The sequence below is a fragment of the Eptatretus burgeri genome, chromosome 2 (genome assembly GCF_056783735.1).
Source record: "Eptatretus burgeri isolate ZD-2024b chromosome 2, Ebu_testis_v1, whole genome shotgun sequence".
Lineage (NCBI taxonomy): Eukaryota > Metazoa > Chordata > Myxini > Myxiniformes > Myxinidae > Eptatretus > Eptatretus burgeri.
The window spans coordinates 143,474,858-143,502,832 of record NC_140962.1 but is presented as its reverse complement, the minus strand read 5'-3'; the positions used below and the strand labels follow the sequence as shown (position 1 = coordinate 143,502,832).

Below are 27,975 nucleotides of genomic sequence, written 5' to 3'. Positions count from 1 at the left end.
CAAATTAACAATTCCTTTTTTTTTTTAAACTAAGAATCGTCATTTAAGATTAGTCTATCCATAAAACAACAACCAACCATGGTTTGCTTATGACGTCACGGAGCCACAATGGAGGAGTACATTCGCGAACCTTGGTGGGTAAACATGAACGGTTCTCGTTACATTGTTGTTTGTTACCATTTTGTTCCTCACCGGGAGGCTTCTACCTGTAACGCTCACCGGACCTCTTGTTCCCACTGGCTCGCATTCCTCTCAGGTGTGTTCTACCTGCGATGCGGGAGGACATGTGATGAAGTTGCGCTGTCTTTCCAAAGGACACTAAGTTTACGTGATATTGAAGTAAAGTTAGGGTACCGGGCGATCCTTGGTGCTTCCTTTTGAATACTTTTACGGATACAATCGGATCCATCTTTTCAAATAAACGGCTTTCGATGTGAATACATAATGTTGCAATCCCCCAAAACGGGGGGGGGGGGCGCGATATTGTAATCGGGTCTGTCTGTCTGTCTGTCTCTCACGCAGACGGTCTCCTAAACAAATGTGAATAAAGTCACCAAACTTGATCGTTATGATCACCACATGGCACCAAGGTGCAAGAGCAGTGTCATTTTGGGCTCGCTCCCTGGGGCAGGGTCAAAAAGGTCGTATACCAACTCGAGGGGGAGCACTCGGGAGAGTGCAAAACCTTCTCCGCCAATACTGCTGGGTCACTCAAGTGAACCTTATATCTTATTCATTAAATATGATGTCAACAGTGCTGACAGAGTTATAGTTCTTTTGGAAAGTTATAGTTGGAAATCACTTAAAACATGCAGAAATGCAAAAAAAAGAAATCGGAATTTTGTTGAAAAAAAAGTTGCAAAAATTTTTTTTCTCTAACTATTTTGGGGGGGGGGGGTTGGAAATCACTTAAAACATGTAGAAATGCAAAAAAAAACTTTTTTTTCTCCAACAATTTTTTGGGGGAGGGGGTTGGAAATCACTTAAAACATGTAGAAATGCAAAAAAAAATTCTTTTCTCTAACAATTTTTTTTTGGGGGGGGGGGGTTGGAAATCACTTAAAACATGTAGAAATGCAAAAAAAAAACTTTTTTCTCTAAATTTACGGATACTGAGACATCTCCCCGGAATGTCTCAGTATCCGTAAATTTGTTTTATATCATGTTTCATATCATTTTATATACTTTTTTGAGATATCATGCTATGTATTGTTTTTGGCCCAATCTCTCAATGGGGAAGAATCACTTAAACAAATTCTAGTAGTCGCATCAGGAAATTCACCAAAATTGAAGCAATTCTTCCTTGTCACACACACAACCTGTGCACCAAGTTTCGTCTGAATCCGTTCACAACTTTTTGAGATATCCTCAGGGCTGGATTTAGGCATGGGCAAGCTGGGCAGTTGCCCAGGGGGCCTCCACATATTTCATGAAAAAGAAAATTGTAAGGAAAAATGTATTTGTGAGTGCCTGAATGGTACCAATTTTTGGGGGGGGTTGGAAATCACTTACAACATGTAGAAATGCAAAAAAAATAATTTCTCTATTTTTTTTTTGGGGGGGGGGGGTTGGAAATCACTGAAAACATGCAGAAATGCAAAAAAAAAAAATTATCTAACTTTTTTTTGGGGGGGGGGAGCAAGTGCAAAATTTAATGGCATGATCCTTGGACCATACCTAACCCCCCCCCCCACCAAGTTTCGTCAAAATCCGTCGAGGAGTTTTTCCATATTACTGTTCACAAACAAACAAACAAACAAACAGAAAGGGGTGAAAACAGTAACCTCCATCCATCTTCGAAGATGGCGGAGGTTAATAAATGCAATTACAGCCACATCAAAAAAAAAAAAAAATTAATGAAACTTTGTCTATGCAATCAACATTAGGGGCTGCATGAAATAGGTAACCATTTTTTTTCGATTTGATCCCCGGTTCATGCCCCAGGGGGTGAGGACTTGAGGTCACAGGGGTCAAAACAGGAAAAATAACTAGAAGGGCACTCGGTGGAGCGCAGACCTCCGCCACGTAATGTCTCATCCACGAGAACATATCGGGCCCAATACATTTTTGAAATATCATGCTATGCAGTACTATCTCGTCTTTGTCCCTCTCTCTCTCTCAATGGTGAAGAATCACTCAAAAAATTAAATGATTATCATATCCGGATTCGGATCCAGATCTTCACAAAAATCGAATCAATTCTTCCTTGTCTCACACACACAACCTGTCCACCAAGTTTCGTCCGAATCCGTCCACAACTTTTTTGAGATATCATGCTATGTATTGTTTTTGGCCCAATCTCTCAATGGGGCAGAATCACTTAAACAAATTCTAGTATTCGCATCAGGAAATTCACCAAAATTGAAGCAATTCTTCCTTGTCACACACACAACCTGTGCACCAATTTTCGTCTGAATCCGGTCACAACTTTTTGAGATATCCTCAGGGCCGGATTTAGGCATGGGCAAGCTGGGCAGTTGCCCAGGGGGCCTCCACAACCAGGGGGCCTCCACATATTTCATGAAAAAGAAAATTGTAAGGAAAAATGTATTTGTGAGTGCCTGAATGGTAGTTGGTAGTTAGTGGAACAGATATAAGATATTCATCTTATCTCATTCTCTATTTTATATAGAAGTTCAGATTCTTTGTTCTTGAAAAAAATTACTTTATGGATGACTGTAAATATGTCTTGTCACCTTTTTAGTATCCTAAGGTAGGGTGGGCCTCCACTACTGAAGGCTGCCCAGGGGCCGGCACATGTCTAAATCCGGCCCTGGATATCCTCTACACAGACAGACAGAGAAACAGACAGAAAGGGGTGAAAACATAACCTCCTTCACCTTCGATGGAGGTTTAAATTTTTTTTTAAAAAGGTCCACTTGACCTGTAGCTTATCTGGGCCCTGGCCTAATGTTGTAACCCAAATTTGGTGGCATTCTGACTGGTAGGTCTGGAGAAGAAGTCTTTTGAAGAAACGTATCGAGTCCACCATTTTGACCTACTTGAAGTCACGTGAACGGAACGAGCTTTGCAATCCCCGTTACCAGTCAGCAGCGGAACCTTGCTGCCAAATTTCATCCGGATCGGCTCAACGGTTTGGCTGGAGAAGTCGAAATCTGGGACGAACAGACGGACAGTGCGCGATGACGACCTTTTCTGGAATTTAAATTCCCGACAAACGAAGAATTTAACTCGATGGCGCGCCGTCGCAAATCCCCGACGCTTCCCACCTGAAGCAAAGTTGAAAGATGGCAAAAAGTTCCACCACGAATGACCCAATTTCAAATTTTGGATTAAAAAATTCCTGTTTTCACCCCTGTGGCCCTAAGTTCCCACCCCGGGACATGAAGCGGAGGTCAAATCCAACCAATCGTTATATATTTCATGCATTCCCCAATGTTGAATGCACATACGGAATTTCATTAAAAAATTTTTTTTATAATGTGCTCGTAATTGCGTTTTTTGATATTTGACCTTTTGACCTCATCCCATACCAGGGGTGGGGCCAAAAATGATGCTGCTCTTGCACCTTCTTGCCATGTAGTGATCATAGCTACCAAGTTTGGGGAATTTCTCCATCACCGTTTAGGAGGAAACGGCGTTACGGATGTATGGACGGACAGACAGATCCGATTACAATATACCCAGTTTTTTTTCAAAATGCCTCGGGATAATAATTTTGTCTGCAGCCTTTGGCTGCTTCGAGTGTGCCTGTGCCGCTGATGCTGTGCCCTCCATTACCAGTATACTGGGACTCAAATTTGCTGACCTCAGAAGGATGACAGGCTGAGTCAACCCCACCTGGTGTTAATTCAGGTGCCAACGGGGTTCAAACTCAGGACCCTAAGATCCCAAGCCAGCCACCCGAACCTCTAAACCAACACCAGGTTTCTTGCGTGGATAATAATCCATGATGATAAAAACAATAGCAATCGTATTACAAAAAAACACTCACTATCAAACTATCGAACTATCAAAATTGCACCACGATAATTCAACAGATAACTATGGTATCCCCACCACCCACCGACCCCCCCCTTTTTCTGTGCAGTTTCACCAAAATTACCTTTTTTGACATCACTAAGCTCGACGCAGTAACCCTGCAAGGTCACACTCAATTACTGAATCATTAAAAAAAAACCTCATCATCGTTTTATCAATCCTAAATGATTTGACTAACTTAACAAAGTATCGCTGCTGTTCTTTGGAAACCAGCAATTTACAGTGTTCTGACCATAATCGATTATCATCAATGATTTTGCCAACATACTTATCTGAGTGAATAGTTCCAATATCAACATTGTTGATCATGACTTGGGGGGTGGGTGGGGGAAACTGAGGTTTAGATTTCCAAAAGTGTAAAACTATCTCTTCAGTGTCTTCAGTGTTCAACGAAAAATGGTCACTACACCATGTAACAAAATTCTGAATAGCGTTTCGATAATCTCGTCCACTATCTTTACCTCCGCCACTGAAGGTGAACGACGTTATGTTTTCACCCCTCTCTGTCTTTGTTTGTTGGGTGGTCGCTAGACTACCGTTATTCTCAGGTTTTCCGTCTGTCTGTATGTTTGTATGTAATGGACAGCTCTGGAGGCCAGAGGAGTCAACCGATTTTGATGAAACTTGACTGGTAGGTTCATACTAGGATCTAGTTGTATGCTTTTGAGCACCGTTGCTATGGACGCCACCGTTGCCAGCAACGGAACTTTTAAATTTTTGAAAAATCCTTAAAAAATTATTTTTTCGAAAATCAAAAATCAGTTTCCGCACTTTTATGCGCACTATAATCAACCTCTGTCAAAAATTTTCAGCCGGATTCGTCAAAAACTGTATGACTAGTATGCAATTCTGTAGCGACCACCCCATGTCGCCTACCGGCTTGTATGTTTCTTTGTTTGTCTGTGGACAGGATATCTCAAAAAGTTGGGGACGGATACGGATGAAACTTGGTGGACAGGTTGCGTGTTTGACACGGAAGAATTGTTTGGATTTTGGTGAAGATCCAGGTCTGGATCTGGATACGGGAATTATTTAATTTCTAAAGTGATTCTTCACCATTGAGAGATCGGGCCAAAAACGATAGATAACATGATATTTCAAAAATGTATTGGTCCTGATATGTTCTCGTGTATCAGGCATTGCGTGGTGGAGGTATGCCCTCTACCGAGTGCCGTTCCAGTTAAGAAATGTGACAATCGTAGTGTCATCTGCGTATTTTTAAATGCCCTCATTGTTTGAGTGTGAAATATAATAGTTAGTTTACAGTTTACACAGTAAGCTGCGATGGGGAAAGAACACATCCTTGTGGGGCCCCGGTGTTTAACACCCAACACACGAAGCCAAAAGCGGAGTTAAGCAATTCCTTCACTTGCTTCTGTCTGTCTGTCTGTCTGATATGTCTATAAACGTCAGTTTACGATGGAGGAACAGCTTATTTTAATTGAGCGTTTTATTTTGAACATGAATCGGAAAACAAACCTGTAGTCTAACAGTGTTTTGGCTCTGAATTTGTCCCGATCGCACGTTCACAGAGAGGAGTGAAGTCATTGTTTTAGCCTGTCTGGCAGTCAAGCGAAATTGAAAATCATTCCAAACAGGAAACTTGATGTTTTTATGGATGACCTAAAGGACACAAACAGGCATGAAGAACTCATGTAACTTGTTAAATAAGGTGGTGTAAAAGATGCTGCATCAACGACGGTAAACTTCCGAAAAATGAAAAAGAAGAATTTCGACCTTTAAAATCTTTATTTCATTTCAATTGAATTATATACTTGAACACCGTAGAACACAAATTGCCTTTTTGGCACTTTCAAAAAAACCCTTCTGTTTAGCAGTACTTGGAAAAAATATTTGGCCGTTCTACGTCATCGCGACCAATCAAATTTGCCGCTCATTGACCCCCCCCCCCACCCATGTCCTTGTTTCTCAAGACAGCGTGGGGTAAGGTGTTCGATGAACTCTGTTGTTATTATCCGTTTTAATAAAGTATTGTTCATTTGTACCCATTGAGTCCGATCCTGTAGGAAGTCACTGATCCGTAGAATGAGAGATGGGTTGACATTCAGGTTTTATTTGCTGTTTGACTTGTCGTGTGAAACTCCGAATGTTTATTAGTTCACGCGCGCCAGCCAGAGTGACCACTATATTCGTTATGTCTGTGTGTCTGTCTGTCCAGAGCATAACTCAGTGCACTTTGATTCGATCTTGATGAAACTTGGTTATGTGTTCGATATCAATGTCTAGTTGTGTTTTCCTGGATGAGGGCGTGCTACGCCCATTGTGGGCGGAGTCACGTCCCAAAATAGCCATTTTTAGGGGGTAGTCGGATTAAAAATCTATCTTCTCCGAGGGAATTAACTGAATGCAATGGGTTCTTCGGTATTTGAATAGCAAAATGAATTATCTAAAACTTGTCGTCGTCCGATTTTTTTTTTTTTTTATTTTTTTTTTTTCATTTTCGTCCCAAGGTCAAGGTCAAAAACTCAGAAAATTGCGAATTTTGCCATAAAAATCATACAACCACCCAAACTTTGAGAGCGAGGATGACAATATTTTTTATGCATGATCTTGAGGTCATTCCCCACCTAAAGTCTTCAAACCATTTTGCTCTATCTCGAACACCTTGCCCGTGGCGCCCCCTTCAAGTTTGTTTTTACGCTGATTTCATCAAAGTATGGATAATCCGAGGAGTGCGAAATGCCATATAGCCTATATGACGTTATATTGTTCCTGGAATGTTCCAGAGGAAGTTTTGCACCAAAGGTCATAATCCTTGACCTTTAAAGTTCACAAAGGTCAAATTTTCAAAGTTGTGGGAATCGAACCGGGTTTTCGACCTTCTTCGACGAACTAACTCCAATAAGCTATAGCACGTATCCTGTTTCCTTGTTTTAATGTCCACAACATTGTTTTGTGACCTTTAAAGGTTGTGCAAAGGTCAAATTTTGAAAGTTGTTGAACGAAACCGGGTTTTCGACATTTTACAGCTGTTGATTGAAGGCCACTACAATTAATTATAACTTGGTCAAAAATTATTACATTGTCTCATCCTTGACTTCTGAAACAATCTTCATCGTCAAATACCGCTCGTGAACAATCATCGTCTTCAGACTTGTTCGTTTTTAAATGGTTTTCTATTACTTTAGTGTTATTCCTGTCCTTGTCCATATGTGGACTGTTCTTTCCCTCCGACCTATTGAGAGGACAATTGGGCATGAACTGGAATCCTGAAGGCAGAGGCTTGAACTCAAACAAATTGTATGCTTGGAGAGTGAACTGATTTCACCTTGAATGACTGTGTGGAGGTAACTCCAGCTGCAGGATGACTTTCCCATCTGGCCCCACTCCTGCGCTACTCTTTCTTGGTCCTTGCTGGTGAATTTGTGATTTAAAAACAGCTAAGGAAGCCCAGTAGGAGGAGTGTCTAAGAAGAGCAGGGTGCATCATGGGCTGGGTGACCTTATGGGGGAATCCTGACAGGGTGCACAGTCAGATCCATTGGTCATGAGGTGGAGTTCATGGACCAGAGATGGCCGATCCAGCCTCTTGGGGACCCCAGTGAGAACATGAGCTGCTTCACGTGCAGACTTCACATCTGAAGGCTTGTGTATCCTCAACCTGTGTGCACATCCTTGCAACTGAAAGCAAGTTTGGCTTTGGGGATTGCGTAAATGACTGTCCAGAGCTGTGAACGGAACGAATTAACTTTTGTTTGCCCTAGGTCACCCCCCTTCGTCCTTGGATGTAATTGAGAGCATCAGCTGCTGATTATGTCTCGCATGATAAAAACGCATAATCTGCATTGAAGAAAAGCCTTTCTGCCACCCAGACGATTGTTCCTACCAATGCAAACCAAAAAACAACCAGAAGGCAAGTGCCATCGGGTGGAAATTTAGGCCAAAATGTGTGGAGAAAGCTGACCTTCTGTATTCTTACCTCGTATTCATCTTTTGATCTCAAATATCCAAAATTTACTGAGTTACTAAACAGCAATAATAGCAAATTTGAATTCACTGTTCCAATATTTATGGAGGGCACCGTAACTCGGACTTCGCTGTGCTCGACGAAGATGCCAAATATTCGTTCATCAGATGCCTTTCACAAGTTTGGGGAAAACCCTGTTGAATTCTTCGTTCGTCTGCAGCACAAGGTTGAGGAGTAGCATCATTGGCCGAGTTCACAGCTGTTGCAATTCCCTCTGTTGATTAGGGCAGGAATCTGTAAATTTTTTTCCGCAGTGTCGGCGAGAGCTCGCCTCCTCTTTACAAAGGACTCCGTGGGATCTTTAACGTCCACCAACAAATGCTGGCAGATGGGACACTCGTTTCATGTCCATCCGAGGGTCAGTACACACACATTGATAAATCACCCTACCTATCTTTTTCTTTCTTCGTATGCAGCCTGTGGCTGGTTGGCTGCATCATTTTCTGGGGGTGCGGCTGTGCCGCCGTCCCTGTTACCAGCACGCTTCTACTCATTTCGCCGACCTCGGAATGATGTCAGGTTGAGTCAAGCCGCCTGTTGTTAATTCAACGGTTTTTTAACAGGGGCTTGAACTCAAGACCATAAGATCTTAAGGCAACACCAAGCTTACCCTGCCGAAAAGACACCGGAATGACAGTTTATAGCTGGGTCAGGAATCAAACCCAGGCTAGACATCTTAGAGGTGAGTACCCTGTCTAGTAATGCAAGTTCAACACCTCGATCCCTCGATGTGCGTATGAATGAATAAGCAATGCAAATACCCCCATTGCGGTGACTGCTATGCACATCAACTTTCTGGGAACTGTAGGATCTTTTCCACCGACATGCTTACTGTGGAGTGGATGCAGGAGGAGAGATCAAGAAAGTGGATGTTTGAGCCAATCTAATCTGTATTCTTCACTTTGTAGTCCCTGGAGGATTGTCGATGATTGTGGAGGTGCCTTCACCATGGGTGCTATTGGTGGTGGAATCTTTCAGGCCATTAAGGGCTTCAGAAATGCGCCGACAGTGAGTATTTCCTTTCTTTTACTTTACTTTGGTGCTTGTCGAGCTCACAGATCTGGGGTTTTCATTTTTGCAAAATGTAATGTGCATTTCACTTTTTCTGACATTGTATTTGTTTCATTGTAACTTGCCAGAGCGAGGGCACGTCAGTTAATTAATGACCTCTTGAGTAGAGATTAATGCCAATTAACGAAAGCGAATAGGCTGTGAAAAGTGGACCTGCTTCCATCATATTTCTCGAGCCATCGTCGGAAGGTTGTCACGTGCCTCTTCTGATTCCTTTTCATTTTTGTTCCCAAGGGAGTGAAATATCGTTTTCGGGGGAGTCTGAATGCTATAAGAAGCAGGGCACCACAGATTGGAGGTGAATCTTCTTATTCTTATTCTTATTCTTATTCTTATTCTTATTCTTCTTCTTATTCTTATTCTTGTTCTTCTTTTCGCCCTCTCTTAAACTCAATGATGTCGGTGAGCAAATCTTGGAAAGTTTGATGTCTGGTGAGTTCACATTACGTATTTGTGTCCACAGGCAGCTTTGCTGTCTGGGGTGGCTTGTTCTCCACCATTGACTGTGGCCTAGTCAGAATTCGTGGCAAAGAAGATCCCTGGAATTCCATCAGCAGCGGAGCACTTACCGGAGCCATCCTTGCCTCTCGCAGTAACTAACGACCTTCATCCCTCATTGCTTGATCAATGTTTGTTTCAAGCAGAATTGCTTATCGTACTGTAGGATACAGGAATTCAGGGGCGAGTGGAAACCGTCGAGCCATTTTTCACACCGGCAAAACGTTTGATGCTCTCAAGTGTCTCCTTTGACCTTTTTTTTTTTTTTTTTAACTCGTCTCCTTTGGAACCTGTGGGTGGACATTGCTTTTGGGTATCTCCAATCTCCAATCTCGACTTCTTTTCTCTCATCCAAAAATGAAAGTTATAAAATGTTTTGTTGGCGAGTGAAGTGTTGATTTGATTTTGATCCTGGCTTGCAGGAAAATATTTTGATGGTCTTTTTTATTTTTTGGAGCATTCTATCCAGTTGGGCAGCTTATATCGATTATATAAAGCTTTCTAACCACGGGTTCACGGACTCACTGACTGAATCGCATTAAAGATCGGTACCTTCCGGGTTACGTAGAAACCTGAAATTTAGCCTGCCGATAGACATTGAAGCCTATACACCGGGAAAAATCGCCCAACCATCGGAAAGCTTCAGTAAATGAAAATATAATTAAATGAAAATAAATAAGTGAAAATATAAATGAAAAAATTTAGATGAGCGACCCGAGACAATGGGTCAGCACGGTAATTTTGTGTGCCGACGGGCATCGAAGCCGACACACCGGAAAAAAAAAAATCACAGAACCGTTGAAAAGCGTCTGTAAATGAAAATTATAATAAATGCAAAAAATAAATCCAGGTGAGCGACTGCAGACAATGGGGAAGCACGGTAATTCTGCATGCCGATGGACATCGAAACCGATACACTGGGGAAAATCACAGAACCGCTGGAAAGCGTCCGTGAATGAAAAAGAAGAAGAAAATAAATGAAAAATCAAATGCAAGTGAGCGATCCGAGGCAATGGGGGAAGCACGGCTCGTCGTTGCTTACATTTTGTAAGCACACCCCGCGAGTATATTTCATATATTTAAGCACTTTCTAACCACTGACTGTCTGACTGACTGATATTAAAGATGAGAACCTTCCGGATGACATAGAAACCTGAAATTATTTTTGTGCCGATGGACATCGAAGCCTGTATACCAGAAAAAAATTGCAGAATCGTCGTACAACATTCATATATGAAAATATAAATAAATGAAGAAAAAATGAAAATAAATAAATGAAAAATCAAATTCAGGTGAGCAACCCGAGACAATGGGGAAACAGTTCGTATGCTTACACAATGTGTAAGAACACCCCATATATATATATATCTATATATTGTGACATCCACGGGACTTGAACAGTCCCACCAACGTAGAATGAGCCGAAACGATGGAGGCGGTTTATTTATTTATAACCCAAACATGGCGGTTCTAATCGCTCTACCGCAAACGGGACGAGGAAGGTGGCACGAGTCGCTTTTTACTGAGTTGATGATGTTTATTTGTTTTTATTATTAACCAGAAATAACAAGACTCGGCAAGAAGAGGGATCCGGGGCGATTCGACGGGATGGCGCGGGATCGGGCGTGGGGAAAACACAGACAATTCCAATGAATATACAATTCTCAAACCCTCTAAGGCGCCAGGTACACGCGCACGCACACACACACACACACACACACACACACACACACACACACACACACACACACACACACACACACACACACACACACACACACACACACACACACACAAAACGTAGCTATTTCTGGTGGTCAGGCTGGACCGTGGTGTGGACGCAACTGTCCCTGGATTGGCGTCGGACGAGCTGGCCTTGCTCTCGTCAGGGGGGCAGGAGAAACCGTGGTGCTGTCGACCTCCTGGTCCTGGCCCAAGTCCGCTCACAGCCACCAGGGAACCAGTTCTGGCGCCAAGTTGCGAGCAGGAGAGGGAGGCAGGTCCGCCCGCTGTTCGACCCCGTACTCCGAGTCAGCAGAACCCCAGAGCCAACCAAGGTGAGGCACGAGGCTCAGCAAGGCTCCAAGACACGAAGAAAAACAGGATTGAATCCGCGCAACAACAAGAACGCTTCCAGCACAACAACCTCCACCCCAAAAAAACACGATCTTTTTGTCCTGATCTTCTTCCTCTTCTTTTTCGACCCCGAACAGAACCTTTTTATCCTCCCGTCCTCGTCACTTCCAATCGAGCCGTTTTATTGGCCCACCGCCGTCGCCTTCCGCCAATCGTGATCACGGGGCGGAGCCATCCGCAGCACTGTCCTGTGACGTCATGGCAAGCCTCCAGAGAATACTAAAAGGGGTTTACGCAGACACACTTCCCTATCCCGTATCCCTATCTAATTACGTGACAATTATCATTTCCCCCTTGAAGAAATGGACATTTACTAGACAACTTATCACCACTGAATTGCTACTTATTACATCGAGATCCTGGTAAACTCGAACAGCATGGCATACCTAATTAAACATCCTAATTACCCTTTGAATGCATACCCCCCCTCAAACGTAACAATATATATATATATATATATATATATATATATATATATATATATATATATATATATATATATATATATATATATATATATATATCTCATTCTAACGACTCACTGACTGATATTAAAGATCGGTACCTTCCAGGTGACGTAGAAGGCTGAAATTTTGCATGCCGATGCACATCAAAGCCAATACACCGGGAAAAGTCACAGAACCGTCGGAAAACATACATGAATGAAAATATAAACAAATGAAAAAAATAAATGCAGGTGAGTGACCCGAGACAATGGGAAAGCACAGTAATTTTGTGTGCCAACACACATCAAAGCCGATACATCGATAAAAATCACAGAACCGTCGGAAAGCATCCATAAATTAAAAAAAATAATCTTTTGATGTTTTTTTATTATTATTATTAGCAGCGTCTTGCGTACGCTGCTCATAAAAAGCTCGGCGTTGTTGTTCTTCTTGTTCTTGTTCTTCTTCTTCTTCTTCTTCTTCTTCTTCTTCTTCTTCTTCTTCTTCTTCTTCTTCTTCTTCTTCTTCTTGTGAAGACAAAACCTTAACCTGTAGGACTCGGCTCTTGTATATACAGGATCCGGATCTCCTTAAATACTAAGCACATGTACACATCCTCACATTGAGTGGCCTTTTGAGAGCGTCTATCATGAACTTTTAAATATATTCGGACATTTGCTTTAAAGTTTCGAAAAGTTCACGTTACTATTTAAAGATTATTCCATTTATCGTATTGTAATTTCGTAAATACATTATTTATTTCGTAAATACACGATATATCGTAAATACGTAAATACATTATGACGGGTCTCGCTATTTGGCTTAATCAAGGCACGTGACGAAATATCGGAAGTTGTTGTTTTTAGCCGACAAAACCTTTAGGACGCTGCTCTTGGACACATTTGTCCTTGTTTTTTTCTTGAATAAGGCTCACTTGGCTGTGCCTGGATGGGTTTGAGGGTAGAGGAGTAGCAGCTGAAATGTGAATCCTATCCAGGGTCCTCCTGATGACTTCATCTTTTCGTTTTCCTTGTTTTGGTTCCTTCTGATGACTCCAATGTAGAGCTGTTCCGATTTGGTCTTCCATTTGATTTGAATTGAATTTATTTTAATCCCATTCTAAATTCAATTGAACAATGAATAATAACCAAAAAACATCATGGATCAGGGTCAGGTGTCCGATCAAAGCGGGGTTGCATCAAAGCGAGACGTCTTGGTAGCCTGTCATCACCACCAGCAGTTATCAAGTGGCAGTTCTAATTTTGTCTCTTATTAATTATGTAACACATCAGTACACAAACGACACACAAAATACACCACACAAAACAGGTCCTGATGAGGGTCTGCAATCTCTGATTGCCCTTTTTCTTGTTTGGTATGTTTTTGTTCCGTGGGATGCCTGGGTGGGAAAGAAGATGTTAACATTAAATATCTCGGGTTGGAATTGTACTTTAGACACCTTGTTGATAGGTACCCATAATGGCGCGAAGCGATTTTCGTACTCCGAAACTTCGGGGTTATGGTCGTTTTGCAGCCTCCTGTCTCATTTTGAATAAACAGTTCGTTGATTGTTGTAGATCATTTGAATTCAGTGGTGTATCAAATGTGCATTTCCGATGAATAATCATCTGAACAGAGTCATGCAACGACGATGATAAATATAATCAAAGCTAACGCTTCATCGGATTTCTCAATCAAGACTGATTCTGATTATTTATATGTACCCTTAAGGACTAAGTCACATTTGCCACGGCGGCCGTGGGGGTCTCCAAAATCTACGGCCACTAGCAATTATATGGCAGCCGCAGTATTTCCACGGTCACACGTGTTTTTATTTTTTGGGGAGCCGCACGGCGTATTTAGAGATTGTGGAGACCGAAAACGTGGGGGTGCCGTATGGTCTTTGATTTGATGTCGCACGGTGACCTTAAGGGGGCCCTGCGGCGGCCATATAATTTTCAAGGCAGATGCAAGGTGCCCGTAAGGCGACCGCAGGGGGGCCCTAAGGTGAACGTGCGGCCAGACGGACGCTAACGAGTGGGTTCATTTTTTTTTTTTACCAGTTTTTTGTTTTCGGCATGTCGAATTGCTATGGCGAACACAGAAATGAAAAAAGTTATAACTCCACGTTATAATTCCACGGCGACCCCTACGGCCTGTAAAAGATAGCCAAACGGCGTAGGACCACCCTGAGGCCACCGCAGAAACTCTGCGGCCGCCGCACGTTTCTCTCAATTCAGAGGGAGTACGGCCGCCGTATCCTCGCCGTAGAGCAAATGAGATTTAGGCCTAAGTACTGTTTAATCTACTGTATGTATTCGAGGGATCAGTTGGTAAAGTTTTCAGACCAAACTTGATAGCTTGTGACAGCTGCAGAGGCATGGTCATTATGGTGCAGTGCAAAAATAGAAAAAGATAAACTCCGTATTGAAAGAAATTGCACCGGTGGGATCTTCAAAAAAAATAACTGCTTTGATTATATCCAAAAAGACCCTTTTATCCTAACGCCTCTGGGCAGACCATGTTTCTTGGTTGTCTACCATCTGGAATCAGGACTTAAATCCCCCTCAAAGACATTGCATGTGGTCAATAACACAACATAAATTAGGCCTTGACTAAAAAACATGCTGTGGGAGATACAACCCTATGCCCTGCAAGGATTGACCTTGTACCTTGGTGATGGTCAAACAATAGGCAACCCTGCCTGGAAACTGTGTCCTCTTGAGAGTGAATGGGAAAGCTCGTTCCTGAAGCTGCCAATGCAAGTCTTGGTATCAATGCATTGCTGTTCCTCTGAATTGGCCTGAAAGGATCTCTGCTTTGATGAGATGGGACAGTAGCTATTTTACCATGAGTCTTGTGCCATTACATAGTCCTTTCTCTGGATTCAAATTTCAGACCAGGATAAGAGGTGCCCCTTCTTTGAGCTCAAGGTTGTGGGGGGAAGGGGGGCATTCCAGATGGAGCGATGCTGTTCAGAAACTCCAATGGATACACAGCGGCTGCTTGTGGATCGTCAGACACAGTTCAATCGACACCGAAATAAGTTGTTAACGGACGTGGTAATTGTTGCAAAACGAGGCTGCTAATAGCATGCGGATTCTCATTCGTTGGAGTCAGGCAGCATCGCTTCTCCATACGATCTGGGTCTGCAATTAGGCCATGAGGGAAAACGGAAACTGCAATGGCACTCGGTAGAGCGCATACCCCTGACTGGCTGAACAGGTTATGTTTCATAGCCTCATGATTGGTCAGATCTGCATCTGGACCATTTGTCCTTGTCACACACCTAAATCTAATGGGCTTCTTCTTGTCACCTACCCAACTCATCTACCTAGTTTTGTCATAACTCATCCACAACATTTTGGAATACCATGGCGTATATCGTTTTTGGCCCCATCTCTCAATGGTGAATAATAACTTGAATTTTGTGTTTTTTAATTCTCGTATCTTCACTAAAATGGAAAGAATTCTTCCTTGTCACACACTCAACCAGTCCACCAATTTTAATCCGAATCCACCCATAACTTTTTGAGATGTCCTGCTCACAGACGGCCAAACTGACAGACAGCGTTGACAACATAACCTCTCTCCACCTTCAGTGGCAGAGGTAATGAGGTCCTCCAATTTGTTATAACCTATAAAAACTGCAGCAGGAAGTCCAATCTCATCGGTGTTATTCACAACTGGAAAATAGTCATTTCATACTTCGAGCAGCCAGTTAGAAAAGCGCTCGTGTTCTCCATCTGGTGTTGTCCTCATGTTCTGAGTGAGATGGAATTGCTGGAAGAGGACCCGCAACGGTGAGCTACTCGCACAATGCTTGCTCAGCTTCCATTGCGAATGACAGCAAGAATCTGCTGGGAAATCTTCAAGAATCATGAAACGTTTCCCTCAAAATGGCTCTGGCAATCCTGCCAGCTGCTTCAATAGTTGGTCCACTGCATTGAGTGTGTCTGCTGGAATCAGTGATGCCTCATCCGAAATCAAGACTGAGGCCTGTTGAAGAGTCTGAGCATACTTTGTGCCGTGGGAAATATTACAGGTGGAATTTTTGTTTCGGTGGAATAGGGATTTTGAACCAAGAATGTGAAGTCGTTCCATCTTTAAAAAGAAGCATGCTCGCTATGCGAGAGTATGCAACACACACACACACACACACACACACACACACACACACACACACACACACACACACACACACACACACACACACACACACACACACACACACACACCTTTGGAAAGCCATTCCTCGAAAAATGCGCACAAAGGTATTGAAGAGGAATGGTTTTCCTGTGCCGCCTGCTCCATCGATGTCAAAACTTTGCTGCTGAGATTGTGGCTGCATCACTTTTACAACAATGCCAGCGACATGACGTTGAGCTTCATTTAGCTAATGCGTTAGTTGCTCTCCCAATTGCTGTTCTGCCATTCCATCGGTAGCGTCGCTTCTCCTTTCTTCATTCGCATCGACAAGCTCGTTCGGCATTTGTGCGAAATTGAAGTCAGATGATCTGCCTCCTATTTTCTAGGAATTGTGCTTTTCAGAATTGGACCAGTGTTGGGTCACTCGGGCAAAGACGATCGACACGGACAAAGTCTTCAGCCGTTGACCCTTCAAAGTCCAGGAATAGGTGCATTTCATCTGCAGGCTGGCAGAAGGTGAAGATGGTGGCAAACAGCTTTCCCATTAACTTCAGCGTCTGCTTCTAAACTTTGCCGCCATTGGAGGACATTGTCCAACAGCCTCATTGTCTTCGCAGCATCCCTAAATGAGGGGTGTGTGACTCATCGATTGTGTGTAGGTCCTCAAAATATGTTGAAGCAGAGTGATGAAGGAGAAGTCTCAAGCTGAATAATTCTGGCTGTGAAGGCTAGGTTCTGCCATTGATGTTCTGGAATTTCTTTCTCTTTGTCCAACGGCTTTGCTTTATGATAAGCTTTGATCTCGTCATGAGCTAACAGACCTTCTCGGATCTCAATACTCGCACAGTCATCACCTTTGTGTCGTCGTTACGTGATCCTTGGTGCACACTTCAACATTGATGTTACAGTCATGTTTTGCCAAGAGATCAGGAATAGTTGCACCTCTCCCTACACAGCCAATGAGTATATGGCACAGGGTACTCTTCTGGCTTCGGATACCCCTCAATAGGTACATTTCATCTGCAGGCTGGAGACTGTGACTCTAACCCTCAGCTGTGACATTTTAATTTTTTTTTGGTGGACGAACAGCATCTTCACCCCATGGAAGAGGGGTGCCAGAGGACAGGAGGCAGTGGGTGGGGGGCATCATGTGGAAAAACTCTTGACTCCACCTCTCATTTTGTGGGATGAAAGCTTTTGCTGAGCTTTGAAATCACTGGAACGGAAATCATGAGTTTCTTGCACGGCCATTAAGAGTGGCTGACGTCTTGCATACCTGCTCAGACAGGCCATGCAAGTGCACTCTTATTTTGCTTAATGTGTGTGTCGGGGGGGGGGGTTGGAGGGAGGTGTAATTTTGTTTCTTTATGTATTTACTTCCCGCCTTTTCACTTCCCTCGGAATATCTGTGTCAAACAGCTGCTTTCGCATGTTGGAAGGAGCACAACATGGAATGGGCTTTCTTTGGGTTGCGCTCACAAACTGTAGCATAGAAGCTGTCCTGTTGTGAATAGTCACGTGACACTTGGCAGGTGAAATGGCGATGCCACAACGTAAAGACCAATTGACGTTACATTTTCACGGTTGAGGTTCCTTGTGAATCGGCTAAAAATCCTGGGTGTCGAGCACACGCGCACCACCACGATTGCTTTGCTGACCCCTTTGTTTAATACGATAACATCTTTCATGACAAAAATTGATTTTTAAAAATATTATTATCATTATTTTCCTTTGTGTTTGCACAGGTGGTCCAACAACAATGGTAGGATCAGCCATTATGGGTGGTGTCCTCCTAGCTCTCATTGAAGGTGTGGGCATTCTTTTGACACGCTATACCTCAGGCCAGTTTCAGAATGGTGAGAGACTCCATTTTTCTGGCTTCATCGATTTTAAAATATTTACCAGAAGCATGCATGCATCTCTGTCCTTATTTGAAAAGCACATCGTCCATGGACCAGATGTTGAAACCCTCCCCCTCACCCCTGGGGAATTTTCTGGACCATTACATGCTTTTTGAAGATCTGCTTGTTTGCCAATTGCCTAAGTGTGCTCAGCTTTATTACAGAGTGATTCCTTTGTATCACTACTATACGTGCAAGACGGTGAAAATTAAGCAATTATCTGGAATGAATATCATATTTCACATCTCTGCAAGTTAACATTCAATATCAACACAACAATGAGAGATGACAAGAAATTAGTTCCTTCGTCCAATGACGTATCGCACCAAACATCTCGAAACATAATATAGGGGAACAAATAAACCTTCCGAACCGTAACTGAAACGATATATTTTTCTTACAATAGGATCAAGTGACTCAAATAGTTCAACAAAATATTCCCTGCAGTATGTATGTACCTCCGGCGGTATCGCCCAATTTCTCGTGATGGTCCATGCGGCACGTCATCGAAAGATCAACTGTGAGGTGAGACGGAGATGCAGGGTTGTGTGTTCCTCCGCACCAGACCGCGATACAGCGAGGGAACCATGCCGCGATCGGCACGTTTTACCACAATTATTCAACCGCGATAGAGCGAAACTGCGACGCGGAAACCCACGTTCGGGGTGGGCCTTCTGTATTTTAGATTTGCATAATTTATTTGTTTATGATAAGTATAACTACCATTTTCAGCATTGCATTTTCTCGTATACGAAGCAGCAGACAAATTTTGAACTTGAACATACTCATTTTGAAATGCTCGGATGACAACAAGCAAATGAGCGTATAATTAAAATGAAAAGTATGGTGGTTATCAGTAGATAAGCTGGCAAAAATCAGGAATAAAATGCTGTTCATAGCTTGGTGATGGTATACTTGATGTACAATCTGTACTCCTTACCTGAGGTATAAAATCTCCATCACACCAGTCATATTCCAGGATCTGCTCAATCTTTCTCCATCCACGTGATTCAGGACTCTGTATAACAGGAAGCTGGACACGGGCATTTCTCCACATAAGTACCTGGTAGTTAGCCCTGAGGACAGGCATCTTCAGTGAAGACAGTCAGGGTGGTAGTAGGCTCATATAAATTCCATCTGAGATGGATAGCAGTTGGGTGTTGGCAGTCTGGAATTTCTGCTTTGCTCTATCATAATGGAGCTTACTTATATCCCTGTATGGCTTTTTTGATTTACCATAATGACAACAAACAAATTGTTTAAGATCACAATAAGTATCATTTGATGCTTCATCGGAATTTCCAAGTGCCATGAAGACAGGCATGAAACTGGAGGGGGAGCACTCGGTAGAGTGCAAAACCTCCGCCGCCAATACTGCGAGGTCACTCAAGTGAACCTGATATCCTATTCATTCAATTTGACGTCAACAGTGCTCACAGAGTTATAGTTTGCAACTTTCCCTTTTACTTTTAACTTTTACATACTCAATTCATTTGTCATAACTGGATTCCTTGAGACAGAAATTGATTTTACGTGGATATATCCACCTGAAGTTCCAAAATCAGCCGCGATTATAATTTTGGCATGTTTTTTGTTGGCAATCACTTGTAACATGTAGATATGCAAAAAAAAAATCGAAATTTTGTTGAAAAAAAGTTGCAAAAATTTTTTTTCTCTAACATTTTTTTTTTGGGGGGGGGGGGGTTGTAAATCACTTAAAACATGTAGAAATGCAAAAAAAAAAAAAAATTCAAATATTTTTTCAAAATGGCCGCCATAGTGGCCCTATTGGATTTTGGACCAAGTCCAAAATCTAATGGCATGATCCTTGGACCGTACCTAATCCCCCCACCAAGTTTCATCGAAATCCTTCGAGGAGTTTTTCCATAATACTGTTCACTCACAAACAAACAAACAAACAGAAAGGGGTGAAAACAGTAACCTCCGATCTTCAATGGCGGAGGTTAAAGATAACGAAAAAGACGTGTGAATTACACAAGCTGGCAGAGTACCTGCCCGACGGACAATCTTGATCCAAGCATGCAACGCGTTCTTCTGACGCGTACCTTTATTTGGGCGGTGTATCGGCAACTGACAGCTCTGTTTCAGCAAAAAATACAAGCAAACCCTAGTTACATGCATGAAGCAAGAACACACCTCCTGCTTATTATTCAAAACACCTCACTGCACTGGAAACCGTGGGGCAGGAATACTGGACTGTAAATGGTGGAGACTTGTAATAACCTCCCCCACCTGGAGGCGGCGCTACACGATACACATTACGTCAAAAATTTGTGCCTCACCCTCACCCCCCCAAGACCACTGGTAAAAATAACAAGCTCGAATGAGCTAAGATCCTCGTCCTCTTAATGATGACGTCATAAAAACGAATATGACGTCATTGTGATGTATCAGGTTTGTGATAAATTATCTGTGCTAATGCCCGGCTTGATTCCCGCAAACAAAATTCAAACAGCTTGCCGAGTTTCAGAGATAATGGTATAGGCGATTTCCATTAGCGGCGATACAATGTCAACTTTTTTTCTCGGAAGGATTTCCAAAATCGGAGATGGTTACTGCCTGCGCGTGGGCTTTCTGCATATACATGGCAAGTTTCACGAAGATCCGATGAAAACTCTGGGTTGTGAAAGAAAAAATGTCAAAAAATAGGAATGACGTCATAATTGATATGACATCATAGTGATGTATCATATGTGTGGTAATTCATCTCTGCTAATGCCCTGTTCGATTCCCGCAAACAGAATTCAAAAAGCTTGCCTAGTTTCGGAGATAATCTTTTAGCCGATTTCCATTAGCGGAGATATTTTGACGTCATAACTTTTTTCTAGGAGGAATTTTCAAAATCGGAGATGGTTACTGTCTGCGCAGGGTATTTTTACATATATACGCCAAGTTTCAGGAAGTTTCGATGAAAACTGTAGGCTGTGAAACAAACTAGTTTCGGAGTTAATGGTATAAGCGATTTCCATTAGTGGCGATATTATGACTAACTTTTTACTAGGAAGAATTTCCAAAATCGGAGATGGTTACTGCCTGCGCGTGGGGTTTCTGCATATACATGGCAAGTTTCACGAAGATCCGATGAAAACACTGGGTTGTGAAACAAAAAATATCAAAAAATAGGAATGACATCATAAAAATTGATATGACATCATAGTGATGTATCATATGTGTGGTAATTCATCCCTGCTAATACACTGTTCGATTCCCTCAAAAAGCTTGCCTCGTTTGAGATAATTTTTTAGGCGATTTCCATTAGCGGAGATATTTTGATGTCTTAACTTTTTTTCTCAGAGGAATTTTCAAAATCGGAGATGGTTACTGTCTGCGCAGGGTATTTTTACACATATATGCCAAGTTTCAGGAAGTTTCGATGAAAACTGTTGGCTGTGAAACAAATGAAACAAAAAAACAAAAAAATGTCAAAAAATAGGAATGACGTCATAAAAATTGATATGACGTCATAGTGATGTATCATATGTGCGGCAATTAATCTCTGCTAATGCCCTGTTTGATTCCCACAAACAGAATTCAAAAAGCTTGTGTAGTTTCGGAGATAATTTTTTAGGCGATTTCCATTAGCGGAGATATTTTGATGTCTTAACTTTTTTTCTCAGAGGAATTTTCAAAATCGGAGATGGTTACTGTCTGCGCAGGGTATTTTGACACATATTTGCCAAGTTTCAGGAAGTATCGCTGAAAACTGTAGGCTGTGAAACAAAAAAGTCCACAAGAACAACGACGTAAGACTTAGAGATCCTCCACGAGGATCTAAACACACCCCTATACATTAACTGGGGTCATGCTGATCCCATGTAGCAAGTCTGGATGTAATTAGCCCAGAATTGTTTGAGGAGTAGCGCGACAAACACAAACAGTGAGGATACATTGTCCACAAGTGTTGCAGAGTAATATGTTCGGGCAGTTAAAACTTACATAATCATTCCTAATCTAAAATTATTTTGTTAGAGGTTGAGAAACACTAATTACCCATCTTATATTAGTTATCTTGAGTAACTTAACTCATTTAATTATTCTCCAGATGCTGAAAAGTGTGAATTCCTTACATAGTGTGAATTATGATTGCTGCTACATCTGCAAAACATTCAAACTAGCCAATTGTATCATTTGAAAATCTGTGCTGAAACTCTTATCTGAATTGAAATATCTCGGGCTTAATTAAATGTAAGGATAAATGTGGTCCTCCATCAGTATTGGGTATGGATAGTAGATATTGTAAACGTGGTAAATGGATATCTCACGTTCTATGATATTGAGAAAAAAAACGAGCATCATTGTTTTATATTTCAGGGCATACATATTACCATTTATTACACATTCCTTGTATAATGTGAGTTCTTTCTTGATTGAGAATGACATATTCTATGTTTAAGTAAGTAACGTGTATTTTGGGTGATGTAGGATGTTGAAAAGGTACAATTTATGTGAAAATTCACATTTTCACCAGATGAGGGACACCTGTAAAAAAAAACCAAAAGTTTTTTTTTTATTTTAAGAAAGTGCTTCCAACAATAAGTAAAAAAATAACTACATCGACTCTGCTAATTTGAGCAAAAAAGGCAAGAGCAGACCCGGTCTCAGGCGACGTATCACCGGCTTCACAGCCGACTTCCGCAGTCACAAAAAAAAAAAATATATATATATATATATATATATATATATATATATATATATATATATATATATATATATATATATATATATATATATATATATATATTCCAGCTGTGTGTGTCTGTGACCGTTGTTTCTTGACAACCACTGGTCTGATCTAATTGATACTTGCCAGCTATATTGCTGGGGCCCTGTGGATGTGCCTTTTCAAGGTTTGATATTAATTGGACAAGTGCTTCCCAAGTTATGGCTATTTATTTACCAACCAATGAAAGGACATGTTGCTGCGTAGGCCGGTGCGTGGCCGGCCTACGTCACGTGCCATGCCGGTTACGATGGGGATCGGTGCCTTAGTTACCGTGGCGTAGGAGTGGCAATGGTCAATGGCAGTGAATGTCATAGCAAGCAAAGACGGGGAGGTAAACTTGATTTTAATTTGGAATTTAATTTACTCTGTGTGTGTAAGTATCACAGCAGTTGTTTCTTCAATGCAAGCGATAATTCGTGGAATGCATGTGAACATTCCGTACGGGCACGCACCACTTCCGGATAGTGATGACTTACTGTATTGTAATAATTTCTCGATTTCTTTTGCGCATTTATAGATAAACACAATGCCCCAATCCAGTCGTCGTTTACGAGAGCGAAGGAACGGCCTGTGTGTTTGTTTGAAAGTTTTTTTTTGGGGGGGGAGGGGGGGTTGCACGTTCGGGCACGCACGTACGGGCACCCATGTATGGGCACGCGAGAGCGAAGGAACGGCCTGTGTGGTTGTTGTTTCTGGCTCGTGGTTTGAAAGTTTTATTATTATTATTATTATTATTTTTTTTTTTTGCACGTATGGCCACACACGTACGGGCACGTACTCGTACAGTATGTGTATATATATATATATATATATATATATATATATATATATATATATATATATATATATATATTGACAAAACACTGAGATAAATGGCAAAGAAGTAAATTTCAAATGGGAAGGACCCATACTTCGCAAAAAACAAAGTCTGCAAAATTCCTTAGAGGAGGGAGGGGGTGGTTACAGTGGCCCGTGGACTAATAATTATGAATGTTAAGATTCCATGATGCTTCCCAAATATGTTTCGAGGCTAACGATTGCGCCACCGAGTCTTGAGCGACAAAGAAACTTTCAGTTTGTCCTGCATTTTCCTTGTCATTTTCTAATCGTTAATTGTTTTGTTAAATCACTTTGATGGATCACTAGAACTTGTATGTTGAAGGTGAGATGGCAATTTCAAATAAACCAAGGTTATGTGCTTTCATGCATATAATGCTTGTCGTGCTCACTCCATATTATTCCTCTCCCGGTTTCACCGGAGGGGACTAACGGTTTGCTCTCCGTTTCTCCATCCATCCATCCCACCTGTGGTTTTTCAGACTTTTCCCCCCATACCCTTCAACATATTCAACTGAAAACTCGGTACATGGCTTTATTATGATAAGTTACAGAACAAGTTCGAGTTTCAGGGCGTTTCATCAATTTTTCAGTTTTTCCCTTTTGTACTGAGAAAAGATCACGTCCGTAGGGGACATGTATTGCAAAGCAATTATCGCTGTTGTTTGATTTGATGTTAACACATCATTCCTTTAAAGATGCTATCTCTATTTTCTTTCCAGTACCACCTCAGATTATGGATGACCCGGCACAACTACCACCGAAAGACTCACCAACTGCTGGCATTGGGTCCTATGGGCAGTATCAATAGCTAATAGTTGTATTTGCCTTTTCCTCTTTGGTGCTTCATCCAAATTTCAGTCGCCATGGATCGATCGTCTTGCTGATGAGGACGCAAGTCCAAAACAGTGCTGTCCAAGACGAGTGTGAAGATTTTACAAATCCATGACCGTTGCACATGGTTCTTTTGGGTAGTGCTCAATGTGGAGAACTCTCTATCTCTGCCTTTGTCTCAGCCTCCTGCCTTTTTGTCTCCTTTACCCACCTTGAGACTGTAGTTTTCTCCTGACATTTTGTGCACCACTCATTCCCCTCCCCATCCCGGTTTCTCTCCTTGTCACCCACAAATAATGCAATGAAATCAGTGTTTACCATTGATCGAACACCGAGATTGATGCAAAATCTGTGTTGAGTTTTTACGCTTTGTAAAAGGCGTAAAACGTAAAAGCTGTTTACGCCGTAAACAGCTTTTCGTAAGAAATGCAACGTGATGCCGTGCGTGTAAAGGAAGATATTGGGGTTATTTGTGTGATGGAGTATTTGCACTTGTAGATTTTTATTTTTCATTTTGGTGATCAGTTGCATTATCTCTCCATCCACTGCTCAGGACCTTGATGTTTGAACCAGTGAATTTTTTTTTTTTTAAATTGTGTGTCTTTGTACGACTGAATTTTCATGTCTTGGTGTCTGCTGATGAACTTCAAAAATTTGCTGATTTCAGGCCCTACCTACTTTGGGGAATGCTGAGCAAAGGAAGTTTTCCAGCAGAGTCTCGTATAACTTGTCATGTTTGCGTTACTCTCGATAATACTCGTCATACGTCGGGAGTCGTAAATATTTTACATACGTCTCTTGTTTAAACAAGTGCTGGAGAGGATTTTCGAGGCTTTAAGTATGCAAATTTGGATCATGGATCCCACAACATGATCAGCATTAGGGGTAATGGTTCTCGTGCGATTTGCCATGGGGTTCCCCACTTCGTCGTCAAGAACTGTCGTCTCAGAAAACCAGGCAAAAGCAATTTTATTTCCTCAAAAAATCAGTAAAATCAGATTGTAATTATCCTGAGGTGTGATCGCTTGTCAAGCAAACACTTCGCGAGTGACTTTGCGTCCACGCAGCGCAATTAATTACCTGCTGATCGATGTAGAAACACGCAAATAAATAAATAATTGTTGGAATAGTCTTCGATTTGAGTTTGCTTGAATTGAGATCAATTAAATTGCTCAAACCTGCTTTTGTATCCTTTAGTTGCATGGACTGGGGAATGCAAACCGACGTTCAAACGACACGAACTTGGCCGTGTCAGCACGGTACACTTTTGCAGTTTCATTTATTTTACAGTTTATTTCAAGGGAGTGTCTATTTATCTCTGATATTAATAAATGTGTACATTTTGCCTAAATATGAACATTTGTTGATGTATGGCCTACAACTGAGTTATTTACCATGCAATTAAATTTAAATTTAAAAACGTTTCCCGACATACTGGTTTTTAACACCTCTGGAATTGGAATTCCAGATAAGGTATTGTCATTGTGCACCGTCTGCCCAACCGTCCATCCGTTCATCTCCGATTTTGACTTCTCTGGCCAAACCGCTGGGCCGATCCAGAAGAAATTTGACAGCAACATTCCACTCCTGACGAGTAAAGGGGATTGCAAAGCTCGTTCTAGTCACGTCACTTAAGTAGGTCAAAATAGTCTTAAGTAGGTAGGTCACTTAAGTAAGTCAAAAAAAAAAAATAGGTCAAAACATGACTTAGTAAATTCCTTCAAAAATCTTCCTCTCCAGACCCACCAGTCAGAATGTTGCCAAATTTGGGTGACAACATTATGCAAGCGTCCAGATGTTAAATTGTGGAGGTCAAGCCGATCACGTGACTGGAAGTGTGTCAAATTGGTGGATTCGGTAAATTTTTGGGAAAAAATCGCATAAATTCCTTCGAAAATCTTCCTCTCCAGACCCACCAGTCAGAATGTGGCCAAATTTGGGTTACAACATTAGGCAAGGGTTGAGATGTTAAATTGCGGAGGTCAAGCCGATCACGTGACGAAGTGTGTCAAAATGGTGGGCTCGGTAAATTTTTGGGAAAATCGCATAAATTCCTTCGAAAATCTTCCTCTCCAGACCCACTAGTCAGAATGTTGCCAAATTTGGGTGACAACATTAGGCAAGGGTCGAGATGTTAAATTGTGGAGGTCAAGCCGATCACGTGACTGGAAGTGTGTCAAATTGGTGGACTTGGTAAGTTTTGGGGAAAATCGCATAAATTCCTTCGAAAATCTTCCTCTCCAGACCCACCAGTCAGAATGTGGCCAAATTTGGGTGACAACATTAGGCAAGGGTCGAGATAAGCTACAGGTGATTGACAGTGAGTCAGTCCAGGAAGTTAGGCTTCAAAAAAACTCCCAAATGAATGCCTGGACTCCTCTATACGCCAATTGTGGATATGAATTAAAGATCATTTGGGCCATCACCAAGGAACCTGGGCACAGGAGGTGGTCATCTGGACCACCTTATCTATGCCATATCCATACCATGTTGATTGTCGACATACAGGTAGGGAGATGTTTTGTTGGCATTGCCTCTTATCTGGGCTGTTGTGTCTGTTCGTTCATTGGAATTGGGGAAGATCATCTCGGGGTCTCGATATTTGCAGCAACATATAAAGCTCGTAGCTGGAGCACAACCAAGACTCGACCGAAATCCATTCGACTTCTCTGTTAGCAAGAAAAATGTCGTCAATGTCTGTGGACTTCTCAGACTTTGCTCAATGTAATGACGTCATAAATACGGCTTGTGGGATTGAGCTGAAAGAGACTAAATGAACTCGATTCGGCGCATCGTAAAATTAAATTGGACATGAGGAGTGTTCGACACGTTCAATAAACGAGATGCTTCCGTTTCCCTTGACCAAGCGGACGTGTTTTTGTGTGTCTTTGCTTGTTATTGATCAGCCAAGTTTTCAAATGTGGTTTCAATGAACAGATAGTGAGACGAAGCGATGATGAAAACGACAATAGATCGCGTAACAATCTCATTTCACGTTCTTGATACTTCCGTGCAGTGTTTACCGGCCATGGCACGCAGTGCGTTCCAGTAATATATTTTATATTTTCCTGACGTTTATGATCACATCTTTCAGCTGTTTTTTTTTTTTAAGTAACTAGCTAAATTAATTTTCTCCTCGGGCTTACAAATAAATATTTTGTACACTGACTCGAAACGGTTCGATGAATTGTTTTTTCCACAAAAAAAAAACAGAATTAACGAGGGAGGGGGTGGGCGATGACGTCATGGAATCGTCCATTCTTCCTGAGCATTTCGGCCTTGCGGTGTTCTGAAGGAACCCTGCTCTTCAACTGCCTTTGCCTTCTACCGTTGTGGTGAGTGAATGGCGGAATCGGTTACATGTAAGTGC

The 27,975-nt window shown here is 41.9% G+C and overlaps 1 protein-coding gene across 2 annotated transcripts; it reads left to right on the top strand.

Moving 5' to 3' along the window:
• The first annotated feature begins 21 nt into the window (after positions 1-21).
• TIMM17B (translocase of inner mitochondrial membrane 17B) lies at positions 22-26,029 on the top strand. Of its 2 annotated transcripts, XM_085854763.1 has the most exons (7): positions 116-134; positions 8,553-8,671; positions 8,898-8,997; positions 9,295-9,358; positions 9,524-9,652; positions 18,035-18,145; positions 24,494-26,029. In XM_085854763.1, exons 3-7 carry the CDS (start codon positions 8,938-8,940, stop codon positions 24,580-24,582), a joined length of 453 nt encoding a protein of 150 aa, XP_085710889.1. In that variant the 5' UTR covers positions 116-134; positions 8,553-8,671; positions 8,898-8,937; the 3' UTR covers positions 24,583-26,029. The 2 variants fall into 2 exon arrangements, with proteins under 2 accessions (XP_085710881.1, XP_085710889.1); XM_085854755.1 differs by lacking the exon at positions 8,553-8,671 and having other exon boundaries at positions 22-134.
• Positions 26,030-27,975: the final 1,946 nt, after the last annotated feature.

Excerpts from the sequence above, each read along its gene's own strand:
- TIMM17B (XM_085854755.1), top strand. The coding sequence starts at position 109 with ATGGAGGAGTACATTCGCGAACCTTG. Across the intron at positions 135-8,897 it reads GAGTACATTCGCGAACCTTG|TCCCTGGAGGATTGTCGATG; the intron begins GTGGGTAAACAT and ends TTCACTTTGTAG. Across the intron at positions 9,359-9,523 it reads CAGGGCACCACAGATTGGAG|GCAGCTTTGCTGTCTGGGGT; the intron begins GTGAATCTTCTT and ends TTGTGTCCACAG.